At 40.4% G+C, this 17,657-nt stretch overlaps 1 protein-coding gene across 4 annotated transcripts in view; it reads right to left on the reverse strand.

The window, feature by feature from the left end:
* ADIPOR2 (adiponectin receptor 2) overlaps positions 1 to 17,657 on the reverse strand; it is a 41,597-nt gene that overhangs the window by 7,504 nt on the left and 16,436 nt on the right. For all 4 annotated transcript variants that reach the window (XM_054988782.1, XM_054988781.1, XM_054988784.1 and 1 more), the window contains exons 2-4: positions 17,098 to 17,327; positions 2,231 to 2,347; positions 1,058 to 1,229 (exon numbers count right to left, since the gene is read on the reverse strand). In XM_054988782.1, the coding sequence (XP_054844757.1) occupies positions 1,058 to 1,229; positions 2,231 to 2,347; positions 17,098 to 17,265 (457 nt within the window). In that variant the 5' untranslated portion in view covers positions 17,266 to 17,327. The remainder of the gene's footprint in view (positions 1 to 1,057; positions 1,230 to 2,230; positions 2,348 to 17,097; positions 17,328 to 17,657) is intronic.

The following is a 17,657-nucleotide window of genomic DNA, read 5'->3' on the forward strand; positions in this document are numbered from 1 at the left end:
CTTCCCCATTCACCACGCCAGACATGACCCCACACTTCCTCTCAAGAATTAAATGCTTGCTCAGCTCCTGTTTCATGGTCATTGCCAACTTTTAAATACATCAGCAACTGCATGAAAGACCTTCAGTGAGAGATCTGACACAAACTAAGAACCAGGTTCAGTTTACCACTTTCATACTTTCTTTTGCCCACCCTGAAGAGGCATAAGCTGCTGTATTTGCACTAGTCCAATCTTCTCTAGGAGTCAGGGCAGCTCTGCTTCGAACCCAAGCACTCTGCCAAGTGAGACAGCTGTACAGTTAAAAATAGTCGGCAAATTTAGTGCTAGTTTTATCCTTCCTGCTGAGCCTGAAACACATGGTCAATGCCATACCGACGCAAGCTAATTGGTGGCCTGTTCTACCGTTAGCCTTGGGGGCCAGGAAAGGGCCAGCAAACACATGCAATTAACTTTCTTCCAAGAACAGTACTGCCAAAACACCATGCTGAAATGTAACAGCAAAGAGGCATGCAGCTGTTCCGCAGCACCACAATTCAGAACTCTTGCCCTTGGGCCAGGGTCTTGGCTCAGAAGCCTGGCAAACACAAGAGGCCTTGGATCCTCATCACACTTTCAGGAATGAGTTCACCACCCTCCACTAGCAAGCTAGTTATTAAGAGCTGCAATAAAAAGCCAACAGCATTACACAAAGCTCATGAAAACATTTGTCAAGGGCCCATGCACTGTGCTCACTGAATAGCTAAGGGTCTCCTCCAGGGAACAGCCCTTGCATCCCACTTTCAACACAGGCACCCAAAAGAAAGAAGCACTGTCTTCCTAAAAGCTGTAGCAATAGCACTGGTTAAAGCAGTAATTTCAGTGTATCTCCTCCATGCAAGCATAATTCAATATAAATAAAAAGTGAAACAGAGATTCACTCTTGTGCTGCAAATATTATAGTTGCCCCTTGTGCATCACGCCCCAAGATATCTTGCCTTTGCTAAAGAGAAACCCTATCTCCAACTTCCATTGCCCTCACAAGACAGTATATGCATAACATTGACATCAAAGTTAATACCTAGTAGATGTGTCCAGATGTTGCCGGTCTCAGTGTGTATTCTGAAAATGCTTTTGAAGCAGGCCCGGAAAGAGGGCATGGGAGGTCGGTGTCCATGCAACAGGTAGTCATTGTCCTTTAGCCAATCAGGCAAGACATCATGGGGGATGACACGCCATCTGCCCTCCCACACCTGAAGGATGTACGAAGGCAGGATTAAAGTCTCTTGTTGCTGCATTCCCTCATGGACTGTGATGAAAGCAGCAAACATTTTCTTGCAATAAATTCCGAGATAAGTGAAAAGAGACACCTCTCTTCCAAACACTGACTAGATCCAGAGCTGCTTTGCTTCAGCAAGGTTGCTGTATCAGGGACCCTCCAACCATACTGGGCTTTTATCATTCCCAAACAAGAACTACTCAAAGCACAACAGACCCATTACACTAAAGGAATGGGTAACAACATGCAATGTTTACACCAGCTTTACTACAGTGAGGGCTTATAAGGATTTATAGAAATTTACTTTGGCAAATTCTTGGTTTTCAGAATCCTTCCAATGGTTCCCAAAAAAAGGGGGAGGGGTGGCAGGACCTAATTTCAATTTTAAGTTTTGTTATAGTACCAGTAGCCAGGCACCAATACAGAAACATTTCCCTTTAAGTTAGGGAAAGAAAATCAAGACCAATAATATTTACATAGCTCACAATGGATTTGCCTGGGATGGCATTTCAATAGGACTTGGACGGTGGACACAATGACACTGCTACACAAGGGAGACAAGTGGTAATCTGAAAAGAAAGATTTGCAAGGCCTGAAAAGAAAAAGTGTAGAAAAAAGTTGACCTTGTAAATTAAAGTTCTTTGACCCAGAAACTCTAGAGGCAGAGAGCATTATTTCAGTAGATCTTCCACAGATGTTTCCAAAAGGTGGCTCAACAGTTGTACCATCATGTTTAATCCCACATTTCAACATGTAATCCCTATTGTGCTAAACTGTCCGATTCATCCAATTACAGGAGGGCCAAAATCCCAAAACAGTGTTACAATATCAGTTGATGCAACAGACCACCGTGATGGCCACCCACTGAGACTTGGCTTTTTTTTGCCACAAGTGCATGCGCTGCTAGCCACAAGACTCACCAGCTGTGTGAAATGCATTGGTGCATGGTAGGCCTTTTGCTTTGCCGATGCTTACCTTACACACAAACTCTTCCATTTTTTCCATGGCATGGTGGGCTTGGAGGAGAGGCAGCATCCCCATAAATCTTTCATCTTCCTGTGCTGTATCATTATCCTTGGCATCGTTGGAACTCTACAAAAGAATGGTAGTGCAAAAGTTGAACGAAACGAGAAGTCAATCATACAATTTGAAATATTCACAAAAGCCAAGTTTGCAAAGCTGCATTTTCCAGAAAACTTTGGTTGCCTGAAAACAGCCAAGAAAGTAACATCACCTGGTTTTTGAAACGGAGGAGAAAAGGGTGAAAACTTCTCACTGTGTGACCAAGTATTTCCAGGGAGAAAAAAAACCCATGAATATTACAGTGTGTATTAGTTAAAATGGCCCAGGCAGCCCAATCTCATCAGATATCAGAAACCAAGCAAGGTCACCCCCAGTTAGTACTTGGATGGGAAACCACCAAGGAAGTCCAGAGTAGCTACACAGAGGCAGGCAATGGCAAGCCACCTCTGAACATCTCTCAGCTTGAAAACCTTATGGGGTCGCCATAAGTTCACTGTGACTTGATGGCAGTTCATGCATACATTTCTTAAAAGGTTAAATAAGATGCCAATATGCACCATCAATGCATTCTATTTTTGCACTTGCCACCCTGCCAACATCACCAATTTGCCTAACAACAACTGTCCAGTATAGCTTCTGTGCCTAAGGTGTTTATGTGAATCCAGCAATGTTCTGAGGAGAATTAGAATCAGACAAACTCTCATTATTAAATTGGTTTGTTTTTATTCTTAGGACCCTAAGCACTCTGAACACCTTTTAACTGTTTACACAAATTACATTATGAAATTCCCTTGTACTGAATCAGGCTGTTATCCCCTCCCACCCACTCCCTTGCCATTCTTCAAGGTCCCTCAGGGGTCTGCCCAGTCCCACTAAACAAGATCCTTAAAACTGAGATAAAACCTGGGACCTTTCATATTCAAAACATTTGTTGTGCCACTAAAGGTTTCCTGAATCATCAACTCATAAAAGACAACACCATCCATTCTCAAGCTTTATGCCATCCACCTCAGTATGGCAGACAGCTTTAGTGTCAATACACAAATGAACCAGTCAATGAAATTAACTTAATTCAGGCACCATCTAAATTGCTTCCCCTCTTCACCCAACCCCAGCCACAGGGCAAACAGCAGTCCCAGGAAAAATACTTCAGAGGGGGGAGGATGAAAGAGTTAATCCTCCTTCCTGTGCATCATATTCCCAGTACAAATTGGGGTCCTGTGTGGCTGCAATTTAAACAAACAGGAAAACGGTTGGTAGAACTCTCATTGCTGTGCATAGTTCAGCACTCATTCGCTACTACACTCACTACAACCACTCATTCGCTACTACAAGACAGTTCAGAGTACTTCCTTTCCATAATATTCAAGGCAATGTTCTAACTGCATCTTAATTTGCAACAAATCAATTCACCCTGAACTCAGCACACATGAACATAAGCTGGTTCTACCACATCATATCAAATTTACCTTTATTTACGCCAGTCAAGAAGAGCACATGCATGCGAATGCGCACACACAAGTGGGGAGCTAAGAGAGCCAGTGCGGTATATTGTTTTGTGCTGGTCAAGCTTCAAATCCACATAACCACCAAACCAACTGGGCAATTTTGGGCCACCAACCCACTCTCTCAGCCTAAATTACCATGTATGCTGACTGCTTTGGAGGAAAGCCATCATAAAAACATGACAAAGACCCAGATCACCTTAAAAAAGGACTATTTACAGCAGAACCCAACAGCACTATACCACATGACTTTTTAAGAGTTAAAAGAGGGTGGTGGTTTAACTTTGTGTTTACTACTTCTCATCAGCCTAGCATAAGTACAGCTCCTTCCCTTTGTTTTCTGAAATGAATGGGAAAGTTTTCTAATAATAATAACGTAAGCAGTTTTAAGTTAGTCTGTAGTACAGGTCACACACTTACAGGTATTGAATTAGTCAAGGCTTTACACAAAAGTAGCAGCATTACCTAGCCTGTGCCAAGACTTCGCCAGACTCGCATCTACATAACCTACGCAAACCCTTAACTTACCATGCCCCCCTTCACAAAAAACCCACTAGTAACCTTTCAGAATACACACAGGCAACTCAGGAAACTCGAAAGAGGGCAGCCCCTTTATAGAAGAAGCAGGCAAGGCCACTTTACCGAGCAGGTCAAGATGTAAATATGAAAATTCCTTCTATAATCACGAGCCACATTTTTCACAAACAGTGTAGAGTATGTATAACAGCTTGATGGCACTAATCTACTTTACTTGTTTCTTCTTGGTTAAACTCTTAGAACAGGAAAGGAGGGGAGTGCCCTGCCCCTTTTCAATTTCCCCCAGTGCTGTCCCAGCAAGCCCAAGCAACACAGTTCCAAGGCTACTGCTTTAACTAAGCACAAACCTATTTGGGAACAACTAAAGCCTAGAAAGCACTTTCACAGGAGACAGAAAACATCTGGTACATTTTAAATAATGCATAAGCTTTGGGCCAGATAGTAATATTTTATTTGACCATGGAAATAAATGTCTGTCTCTTAGGTAACTTGACTTAAGAGCAGTTGGTAAGAATTGAGTGTTTTTCTATAGCCTTATTTGTAAGTGGTGCCAAATAATGCTATCAGCTTAGTTCTGTAGCTATTGTTATTCGCATCATACAAGATTAAGAGATGGTTCTTTAATTTAATACAGTCAGCTCCTGCTGTCAAAGTGTGTTAAATGATAACTAACCCAAATAACCTTCAATGAACTTTCCTTAACAAGTTTGTACTTAGCTGGAAAGTATCCCTACTTCATGGCTACCACGATTCAACATTTTAAAATAATTCAACATTTTAAAATGATATTAAATAATTATGCTCGAATTGCAAATTCAATAGGACATTCACTATTTTTTTTCAGATTAGGAATACTCTTCATCCATTAAATTAGGTTTGAGGGATTTCATCCATCTGCTGGTTTAATTATTATAGAAAACTGAACCCAGCATGAACTTCAGGCAGTTCAGTGTTTTGATTTTATAGAAAACTTTCTGTATTTTCAAACACATTTATAGCATGCTCGGTGCTCTGTTTCATAATAGTTAAAAATAACCCCCTAGAAGTTTATTAAATGCCATCATGCAGAGCTGGCATGGCTCTCAGGATATCTGTACTACAGAACCAATGAAAGATAACACACTGTTCTTCCATCCAAAAGGAGGCAGTAGCCTGACTTCTGGGGGGGGGGGGGGGCAGAGATATTAAAACTTGGTGTCCCAAAGCTAGAACAATAAATAGATTGTATTGCAGCAGTGAGCACAAATGGCGATAAGGACACGTTCTTGCTTTGAGAACTGCGCTGTCTCCCCACAGTCCAGGTGAAGTGGGTAACTTGTCCCACTGCAAGCATACCATCTGGATGCAGTTAATTACTATTCTGAAGTCAAATGTCAGATCTTTTTTCAATCTTCACTACTAGTCAAGGTACACAGCATCAGCAGCTAGTTTGCTGAACTTCAGAGTAATCAGATGGAACCCAATTACCCTACTTCCTTTAGAAACAGGAAGTCAGCGGACTGACGAAGCCATCAACTTTCAGCTATACTTGTAAACAAGACATTTGCGAAGACAATGCTAGGTTAAGTGCATGAGGTGCTATTTACTCAGCAGCATGCTCGTGATATCTAGGGCCGAGGTGAGATGAGTGGACATTTATCATCGTTAGCAAGCACAAGGTAGCTTTCCCTCACCCAATTAGCACAGGAATGCTTGCAACACTGCCTATGGCAACAGCTATCATGGAAATACCAACTTTAAAGCAGAGAAAAGTCTGGAAAGCTCAGCACCGAAGCAAAATGGAGGGAAACAGAGGAAACCAGGGCTTAGTGGGAGTGGAAGAAGGGAAAAGGAGCAGAAAGTATAGGGTGTCACAGTACAAAGAGCAGCATGGTAGAAAGTAAAGAAGAAACTAGTCTAGTAAAAGAATGGATAAAGGAGGATGACAAAGTTGGAGGATCATCGCAAAGTTGTTCTGCAGAACCCTTATAAAAGGATACTGCACATCAACCAGCTTCCATAAGCCACAAGTTTGCTTCCCAATGTAACTGTACACAGCATTAGCGATACTTCCACTGGGGAGAAAGGAGGTGGCACTCATCAGGTGCTTGCAAGGGAGTCTTCGACCAAAATATGCCAGAAGATGGTGGAATTTAGCATTTTTCTCCAAGTGAGAGGCTGCTAGCAATTACAAAGATTCATGATTCATATTTTAAACATGCCCACTTAGCCACCCTTGCAAACCTATTACAGTTCTCTCATTACAAATTCCCCCTTCTGGGTATTCAGCCAAAGACAACTTGCTCTATTAACATAACCAGCCACCGCAGATCTGTTTGCTAGAGTTCAGTATTAAAACAAGGAGGCTGAACATATATCTTATTTGGGAAACCAACTGGAGCATTCTGGGCAGACTGAAGAACTGCACCTGCCCCAGAAGGCTTCGGAGAGCTCTTCCCCCATTTCTTTTGTCCATATGCTAATTCTCAAAGCAGCTGTGGCCAAGAGGGACAGGCTGTCTGGCATTTGACTTGCTAAGTAAAGCTACTTTGCAAAGGAGGAAAGAAAATTCAGTAGTGGGGGTTTATGGGTTGGGGTGGGGGAGGCAAACAGGCAGTTGCAGCAGTTCAAATACCTTTTTGGTATTAATAGTTATTGATACACCACTAGTTGATCCCCCTTCTGCATGCAGCCATGAAGCAGATACAATCTTACTAACTTTCCTTTTCACTATCTTGCTGTTCTCCCTAACCAGGGCCTATCATATCATTCTCCCCTCCTCCACTTCATCTGAGAAGCAGCAAGCTCAGGGCAATGTAAGCTTTGTTAGAAAAAGCATTTTCTTGTCTTTTTAACTGGTATCTCAGCAAGAGAAAGTTTACAAAACCAGCCGATGGGCAGAAATCCACCTTTGCAGCACCACATTAGTAAAAAACCTTGCAAGTAGCCTGAAGTTGCAGAATTTTCTATATAAGCAAAGCCACTCGCCACAATTTTTTTTCCAATGAAGAACAAAAGAATCTAGGCCAAAAGCAATGAAGAACTACTTGAACTACCAAGTCTTAACCAGCCTCTCTTGGGTAGGGGTTCTATTTACTGAAGTAATCCGTGCTCTTAAAATGGCTACCGCTTTTCCTTTAAAAGATAATAACAAATGTTTCAGCTATATACTTTTCATGTCAGATGATTCAATCCTCCCCCAATTTAGGGAAGAGTTCTAAAGAATATGTTGAGCAATTTAAAAATGAATGCTGTAGAAGCTCATCATGTGTCAGCGAGTATAGTAGAATTCAGAAGAATACGTAACAGCAGAAGAAAAGCCACAAGACTGATCTGCTGGTGTTTGTTTATTCAGATGTTCGCCTCCATCAGTAGGTATATAAAATGATGCAAGATGGAAATTTGGAAAAGGAAGAAGCTGCCTACTAGAGCAAAAAGTGCCAGACATTTCAACAGAGATATGGGTGAAGGGGAGAGAGAACTGTTGGAGGGCGTTATTTATGCAAGTACAGAACTGAACAGCTTGAAAAGGCAAGAGCCCTACTGAGCACGCATCGGCAGGTATCCTGAAACCTGAGACGCAGCATGTAGTATACCTTCTTCCTCACTAACACATAAACAAGTAGTTGAACTCCCAATATTTTCCTCATTTGGATTGTCAGTGTCTCCTATTAAGTTTCTGCTCTCTTCCTTCCCAATTTTGTTGTGCTTTTAACTTAGAGATTTTCATAGCAAACAGACATCAGACTCCCCCCTCCCCTCTCCTGATCAAGCAGCTAAATTCAGCAGGCCCCGGGTACTTGACAAAATGTTCCCACTGGGCTTTGGGCCGAGGAAGAACCCTTCCACTAGCAGGAAAGTCAAGCACTGGGCTTCATTCTTCTCTGCACAGTACCAAATGCTTCAGGAGCAAGAGATTCAAAAATTTCACAGACAGGCTTCTAGGCCACACACTGCAAATGCAGTGCTCTAAAGAGGGAGGAAAGGTAAAAAAAACAAAAACAAAACCATCCATCAATCAAGGGCACAGGCCTAGGGTGGTTGGGATGTGAAGAAAGCAGCCTTTTGTCATCACCTCCCCCCCCCCACACACACACACACACTGGAGGATTATAGCTTTTTTATAAAAGGAGAGAGAAAGTCAAGTGCAGGTTTTCAGGGCTGTACATAAAAAGCCCATTCATCAGGTGATAAAAGTCACATGCATTTGATTGTGTCAGTTTAACAAAGCCACAGTAAGAGGCATTTCTTTAGGAGATATCAGCAACTGAAGAACAGCAGGAGGAACAAAGACACTCCAGCTATTCAAACAGCAAAGGGCAGAGGAAGATAAATGCCATGAAGAAGGCCAGACAGTCCTGCACAAGGAGGAAGGTGGCAGCAGTCACTGAAGAAAACTTGAATATTTAGAAGAAAATGCAAGCCAGAAAGTGAAAATAAATTTGCACAAGGGAGTCTGATTTTTCTATCTAACATTAAATAGATGCACCTCTTGGATCTCAGATTATATAAACATCCTTTGAAGGGACTCATGAGTCCATATAATTTAGAAGCAATTTACTTTGAAATCAACAAGTCGTCGAAGTTTAGGACTGAGAGATGATTCCTATGTTATGTCTTCCATACTTGGAGAGCCAAGTATGGAAGACATAACATAGGAATCATCTCTCAGTCCTAAACTTCGACGACTTGTTGATTTCAAAGAAAATTGCTTCTAAGCAAAGCATGCTTAACTGCAGACTTAAAAATGAACATGCAAAATTGTTTATTGATAAAATAATACCACACATGCAAGTATCTCAAATGTGTATCACTGTGATGGCTAGTGACTCTGATGCCAGTGAACTGACATTTTCTTTTTTTAGGGATTTTTATATGAATGACTGCTGTCTAACCTGATGGAAAGATTCAGATACAAGGAAGATTTCCATACCTCAAAAAAAAATCCCACAAGAAACCATAGTGATAATCTCACAATACTATTAATACTTAATGAGGCTTTGTTGCTTCAGGATTTCTACAAAATATATCTGCTACCTTGGAAGCATCACTTTCTCCTTGAAAAAAATAACTTTGAATTGTTTGCTATAATGTTAGCCATTTGTTTTAGTCAGACCGTTTGCATTCAGTTGCCTACTATTTGTGCCACCAAACGTTGGCTGTTGGCAATCTAGTTCATAACCAACTTTTTAAAAAAAATTCAATCATACCAAAGCTGCTCCCCTTACGAGGAATTTTCAGCAGTTTGTGACTGTTTATGCTCTCAGAATAAAGTTGATCAGATGTCTGTTCGGGGCTATGAGGGCTTCTAAATCAAGAAGTTCTCATATACAAGGAAATGTTCTGCTCATGCATCTCCTATGCAAGTGATAATAACTTAGAGATACATACCTTGCTGTAAATGCTTCACAAGACTATCTCACCAGGCTTTTCATTACTCCCGATTTACCCTCCGATCCTATAGAAATTTTACAGCATATTTCTCCCCCCCGCATTATGTATTATTTCATTTCCCAAACATACATACATAAAATATACACTATAATCCTATATTTCTAAAATAAAAACTACATACATATATTTAAATGAAGCTTATTAAAATCTACCTTTAATATTTCAATTCTATTTAAACATCTTATTCTAACTTTACCATCTTATCTTTATATCTAATTTTTATCAACTAATAACATTTTTATTATAGACATGTATTACTTAATTCCTTCTATCATTCTTTGATTTATTTTGGTCTTCGTTTTCAGCTATATAATTATAAAATCTTTCTATTTATCTTGAAATTCTAAAGTCGGTCTATTATGTATAAAAGCGGTTAATTTTTGCAATTGTCACATACTCGTTTTATTTATTCTTCCATTCCTTCAGGTCTAGACATTTCACCGCTTTTTGTTTTGTTGCAAATATTATGCTTGCCACTGTCACCATATACTTGAATAGTTCACTATGTATTTTTGCAATTTTACTTGATAAAATATTTAATAATATTTTTCAGATCCACTGGAAACGCATTTTAATATCTTTTGCATTTCTTCATGTATCTCTATCCAATATTGTCTTGCTTCCTTATAGGTCCACCAAATGTGATTAAAATTTGCATCTGTATTCTGATATTTCCAGCACTTCTCATTATAGTCTATATTTGTTTTTGCTATATCTTTAGGAGTAATATATCATCTAAAAACATTTTATACCAGTTCTCCCTTAATATTCGACATTTAGTAAACTTAATTTCTTTCATCCATAAATTTTCCCACTGACTTATATGTATGTTTTCTCCAAAGTTTTGCATCCATTTTATCATACGGTTTTTTACTTGTTCTACTTCAGTGTCATATTGCAATAGCATTTTATATTTTCTTTCCTAAAAAGTGTCTTAAATCTCCAGTGATTATTTGTTCAAAGACAGTTTTATTGCTTAAGTGCCCCTCTTCTTTAGCTATTTGTTTTTTCAGTTTAGACACCAGTTGATGCTATAACAACCATGAAATACTGTTTCCTTCTTCTTGAACCACTTGCCAAGATTTTATTTTGATAGAGCCCTTAGCCCACTTATTATTGTTTTGCCCCCAATGGACTGCTCTTAGGTCCCACTGGATATTTCCCATTTTATCAAAATAACATCTTCCACTGGAGTCAGGGACAATTTCTTATTTACTTAAACCATATTCTCAATATATGATGAAAATCTTCAGTATATTTCAAAGGGTGAGGCTCCTCCCAGTTACAAATTTATTTAAGACTTTTGATGCAGTCTTGGAACTTCTGAAAGAACACTGTGCCCAAACAGACACAGAGAGCCAATAAGAAACAATGACAGGTGCCATTTCATTCTCCTGCTTTCATAATATGAGTGGAAGATTGCATCCATACTTCAAAGGCTGAGGGGAAGGAGAATGTGAAGTTGCAATACCATCAGCAATGCAAATTCTTCTGAGCCTTTGCCTGGTCTTTGGGGAATTTAAATATTCAAAATATTTCCACTTTTACAGATATGTTGAACAATCTTTATGAAGGATGGAATGAGGGGGAGCAGAGAAATAAAAGGCTACTTAAGTACAATGTCCCCTGTCAGTTGGGGCCAAAACTGTGGAACTTCCTTTCTAACCAGGCCTGTCTAATTTGCTCCATCCAGGTTTTTAGGTGGCAAGCTACCACTGAGGAACCTGAACTGTTTTTAACCTGAAACTGAGTTCTGCTACTGCAAGAAATCATTGGTTAATTAGTTTTCAGTGTTTTAATAGCTTTGTTATTCCAGCTTTGTAATTTGATTTGTTTTTAACTTAGCTTTACCTTTTTAAGCAGCCTTAGAGATTTACACTGAAAAAGTAGGGTACATATTTTAATAAATAAGTGACCAGTGTCCACACACATACTCTTGCTGCACACCGAATGAGCACCCAGCCTTAAAGTGCCACAGCACTAACAGAATAGTTTTTAGTTTTACAACAGGTCAAAACTATTTACAGCAGCCCTCCCTTACATCCCACTTAGATGTGCACTACTGTTAGCTATATTTATTTTATGATGTGTAAGTTATCAGGTGCTTGCAAACTTTTTATCTTGTGTACACACTGTGCAAAAACATTACAAATATTTACCCTTAACACTTATCCAAGAAGGCCAATTTTAAAAACAGTACATCAGTCAGAAATAACTCAAGGTGCTTATTCCTAAAGCTGTCCAAAGGTGTTAAGAGTCTTACACCAAGCCATTGGCATTGAACATCAGGCCAAGGCAAAATAACAACAACAACAACAACAACAACAACAACAACAACAACAACAACCCTTCTTGCGGTAACAAGTTTTTAGGCAATTCCATGCACTTAATGTATTAAAAATCTCTTTCCCCTAAACACTCTTAGACAATCTTAGGGGGCAACTGAGAATCATTAAAACATACAGTATTTATGCCAAACTATGTTGCTGACTAGTTCTTAGCATTAGTGCCAAAGCAACTAAAAGGTTAGAGAAAGGGAATGTTTAAGCTTCTTTATGGTTACATGAATTTATTGAGGGGCAGGGGGGGTTACCTACCCTGGCTAGGAAGCCAATTACATTTAATACATTCATGGTCTCTACTACATTGACAACCAAGCATCAGCCTAGCAGAGAATTTAATTTACACTTCTAAATACCGTTACCTCAAGCTAATCTTTGCCAGCTAAATACTTGGATGAGACCTGATGCTTTAAAAGTTCATAGCAGGCTGATATTCCTATCTTAGGGCCTCCCACACCAAGCATGCAGAATCTGAATGGTAAGTTACTGATTCTGTGTTTCCCCCAATCAGACAACAATTAAAACACACCATGGAGCAGCAATTCTTTCGAAGGACAAATGAATGCTTTTTGCAGCACAACTGGACCTGGTGCAGCTCCAGACCTACCAGATGGTAGCTGCAACTAAAATGCTTTTTGCCAACTTTGGACTCTACAGTTGTGGTGCCCTTTTCTGAAAACAAGGACCATTTTACTGTACTGCAGGCACTGGGAGCCTTCAGTTCAACTACTGTTAATTTGCCTGAAGACAAGGAACTTCAGCTAGTCTAGAACAGACCACTGGATATTTACGGTGAAGGGTCGTTCTCCTCTGAGGAAAGGAGGACATCTTGGTGGGTGATTCTCACCTTCCATTCAGGGAGGCAGACTCCTTGGTCGGAGTCACTCATCTCCTCAGTTATGACGACTTTGAAAACAGTTAATGATGTGACAAACTATCAAACTCAACACTCTAAAAGACAGTAACAAAGAGAAAAATGAGTAACAGCAAAGTAAAATAACACTAGGACAGGAAGTGGTCCTATTAAACAGAAGAGTGGAGAATGACAATGATTTCAGGAGAGACAAGATGTCCTCCTTTCCTCAAAGCAGAAGGTTGGGCATTCTTGTCCACCATATGAGGCTGAGGGTTTTTTTTTAATTGTCAAGGGGACCCAAATAGAAAAATCTTTCTTGTTCATAATCTGTAGTTGTAAAGGTCTCAGAAGTTGCTCTAAGGGTCTTCTACACAGTCAACTCCACTGGATGGCATCGATGCTCAAAATTAAGAGACCCATCAGTTTCATGAGTGTCATTGGCTTTGATGACTGCTTGTGATATTTCCTTCATTCTCTTTGTTTTTGTTTCGGTTAGGAAGAGGCAATTGTACGTTGTGTCTAACATAACTCCCAGATGTTCTAGATTCTGTTGGGTTGTAAGGAACTTTTCTGCAAGTTGATCAGAAAACTGTAAGCTTGTAGAGATTGGATAGCTGTTTCTGTGTCTTGGTGCAACTTTGTTTCAGAGCTTGATCTGATCATCAAGCCATCCAGATAGCCTTGCTCCCTTAATTTTACTACAGGGTTGATCAAGATCTTCATGAAGATCCTTGGTATCGTGGAGAGGTTGAATGGAAGTGCTCTAAAATGTAGATGGAGCCCTCCTATGCAAAAACAGAGGAATCTTCTGTGTCCAAAAAAGATCGGAATATGGAGATACGCTTCTGTTAGATCTAGTGAAGTAAGGTACTCCTTTGGAAGCAAGAATTCTGTGATGGATCTCAGCATCTCCATCCTGAAGTGCCTCAGTCTGATGAACTTTTTGAGATACTTCAAGTCTAGTATCTCCCTCCAATTTCTGTTCTTTTTGGCACCATGAAGAATATGGAGTATACTCCTAGTCCCCTTTCAGCAGGAGGGACAGGTTCTATAGCCCAAATACTGTGGAGATGTTGGACAGCAGCATAGGTTCTGTGGAGCTTTTCTGAATCCTTGTGAATGGAGGAAGACAAAATCTTCTGGTGGGGGTGTGATGAATTCTATAGAGCACCCTCTGATAACTATCTTCAAGAACCAATTGTCTGCCTGAGAGTTAATCCACATTTCTTGAGAGTGCAGAAGGTGTTCCCCCCACAACTGGAACTGGTTTGTAGTCAGGCTTTGGCTGGTATGCTGTCACAAGTTGGTTTGTCGGCTCCCTCTGAGGATTGTTTGTTGGAACAATTGCAGAATGGTCCTCTTCTGAAGGCTTGTCTAGATGAGCCCCAATTTGATCTTCTGTTGTCCTTGTTTGAATCTCACTAACACTCTTTAGGAATGAAAGGAGTAATTCCTAAAGGGTCTCCTGACAGTGCAACTGAGTGTCTTGGGCATCGCTTTTCTCTTATCTTTTGTTTCGATAAGGATCTTATTGAGAGCATCTCTGAATAGTTTGTTGCCTTGAAATGGGTAGGCCATAACTATTGACTTGGCTTGGAGGTCAGCTTGCCAGGCCTGAAGCCATAAAGTTCTTCTGGCAGCTGCTGCAAATGTTGTAGCCCTGGATGAGAAGATTAGGGAATCTAACACTGCATCTGCTGTGAATGAGTTAACTTTGAGGACTCTGTTGGCTACCTCCACTAGGCAACAGTTGCTGGTTTGGATGAGCTAAAAAAGTTTTCTAGACCAGACAATAGCTGCTCTAGACACTACTGAGGAGATAGCAGTGGCTCTGATGGCCACTGAAGTGACTTCATGAGCTTTTCTTAGGGCGAAGTTGGCCCTTTTGTCCAGGCTATCCTGGATTGTGCTCTCATCATCTTCTGACAGTAGTCCAGATTATTGCAATGCCCACTATTGGAGTATCCACTAGTGGGACCTGAAAAAAAGATTAGTAAACTATGGTAAAGCATACAGTTTCTTAATAAATGTTAGAAATTGCCCATTCCACCTTTGGAGTGTCTCAAAAATTCAGAGAAGGGAAAGTTAATAATAGTAATGTGTTTATATACTGCTCTTCTAGACAGATTATTGCCATACTCAGTAGTGAATAAAGTCAGTGTTATTATTCCCACAATACAGCTGGGGAGCTGGGGCAGTAGTGGGATTTGAACCAACAGAATGCTAATTTGTAATTCAATCACTTAACCACTATCCTACAATAGCTCCTTCTTCACTTTCTCTATCTGCATAATCAAAAAGAGTCCAGTAGCACCTTTAAGACTAACCAATTTTATTTTAGCATAAGCTTTCGAGAATCAAGTTCTCTTCGTCAGACGAAGAGAACTTGATTCTCGAAAGCTTATGCTAAAATAAAATTGGTTAGTCTTAAAGGTGCTACTGGACTCTTTTTGATTTTGCTACCACAGACTAACACGGCTAACTTCTCTGCATCTATCTGCATAAGTTTCTGTTTCCCATTGAGAGTTACCTCTCTCTCTCTTTTTGGTATAGGTTTCCTCTCTAGCTGCCTTAGTGTGCCAGCTAGGGTTTCCCTTTGTAAGAAATTGCTTCTTCTACATTTCCCTGTCTGGGAGATGAGGAGCAGGAGGATGAACCAGAGGAAGTCCTGCCTCTTCCCTCATCACTCTGGCAAAAATTTGCAATTTCTTCCCTTATAGTTTGTCTAATCAAGTTTAGAAAATCTGGAACTAATACTGCAGTTCCCAATCCCAACATATTACTCACAAGTAGATCTTCATCATCAGCACTGGACCCTGGAACGATTGCTTTTTTCAGATCTGTAAAATGGCTTGACTGGCTCTTTCTGGGTCCTTTGCCCATTGACTGGCTTATGGATGTGGAGAAACCCACTCCACAGCCTCCTCTCAGTCGGTTGATAAGGTTGCCCAAGTCAGTGGGGCCAGAAATGGCTGCCATGGTTTTCTTAGGTAGGGAGGACCTCTTTTCACACTTTTGAGACACTGTTCTTTTCACATTGGTAACAGCAGTCACTGTGGTCTCTGAGCGATCTGTGTTGATTGCACAGGAACAGTAGCAAGGGAGACTTCTAGCTCTCCTTCGGATAGGAAGTTGTCACTGCCCTCACGGTTTTCCATTTTACAGCAGCTGAGAAATGTGCTCTGTAATGCTGTTAGATTTGGAGAAAATGGCTACGGCAGCCAGTAAGTTCTCCTGTCTGAAGAAGTCTTTCCCCTGAAGTTTCTTTGTGTATATACACGAAATAAGAGCAAGGTAGGGTACAGTAGAGTAGAAATTTAGAAGGAATTGAAGAAAGGCCCAAGAATAAGAATCTAAAGGTAGAAGTAAAGTTCAAAGAAAAATGAATAGGTGAGACAGTGCCTATTCTAAACTGCTCTCCCTGTCAAAGCAGGAAAAGAATGGAGGAGATGAGTGACTCCCACCAAGGAAACAGGAAGTGGGAAGACTTTGTTCCTGCCTCGGAGAAAGGGGAGAACAATGTGGCACCAATACTGTCAGGCGACTCCAGGTTACCAGTTAGTTTCTGGCCTAAACCCAAGGTATTGGTTTCAATCGCTAAAACCATTCCAATTCTAGGTCCAAGATATTTGAAAGAGTATCTTCTCTTATACAAAGTCATTCTGTCCTCTATGTCTCCTTCATATCCAATAATTGGGAACTAACAGGCAAAGTCTTTTTGAAGGTGCCATGAGATTTTAGGCTGACTTCGATGTCCCTATCAGGTTTTCAAAGTGCAAGTTGTTTGGTTAAGAATTTAAGTTATCTCCTGGTTTCAAATTGGTCAGTTGATTGGTTTTATTGTTTGCACAACATAATTTAAATGGCAATTAAAAATACATCCTGCTTTGGAGACCTGTACAAAATGGGAGGTAGGGGGGAATGCTAGCAGTTGTTCAGATGCTATTTGCTTAGCATCAAGTTTTCAAATTGACAAGATCTTAAATCCAATCCTTCTTGTAAGCCTCACACTATATACTGTGAGCTTCAGGTACTGGGGAAACAATGCAACGTGAACCAAAGTGCTCAATGAAGTAACTCATCCCAATACCCAATATAAGAAGTCTTTGAGCAATCTTGGCTAAATTTTAGAATACCAATTATTACCTTCTCCAGGTCAGAAGATGTCAGCGGCTTCACTAAGAGGTGCCCCAGCTCACTAGATTGGTCGCTATCATCATGTTTCTGCCCAACAACATCGGGCACATGTCCCTTCCTGAACCGCAGGACTGGGTCCAGAATGTTGCCGTTCCCGAGATCCGTTGATCCGTTCATGAGACCCGGGGTCTTCTCCAGGAAAGTTGTTTTCTCAGGCAAGAAGCAGTGGCAGACTGGCTCTGGAAAGCGAAGAAGAATGACATTAATACACATGACAACATACGATTATGCAAACTTATCTGGCAGCAATTCCCATTAAATGTGGTCAGAACCACAACCAAGACGAATTTTTTGTCCAGCAGGGCTAAAATTGCCTTGGAAAAATGTTTCCAGCATTACCAAGGTAAAGTGACAGAAAATTCCTTGATGTCCCAATGTAAAATGCTGACGCTAATATACAACACCAAACTGCACAGGAGCTGCTTCACTATTCATAACCATAATTTTGTATCTTAATTAACAACTGGATCAGTCATTATATCATTCTTTAAAGCTTCCAGATGCTGCTA

Source organism: Eublepharis macularius, chromosome 9 (assembly GCF_028583425.1).
Source record: "Eublepharis macularius isolate TG4126 chromosome 9, MPM_Emac_v1.0, whole genome shotgun sequence".
NCBI classification, from domain to species: domain Eukaryota; kingdom Metazoa; phylum Chordata; class Lepidosauria; order Squamata; family Eublepharidae; genus Eublepharis; species Eublepharis macularius.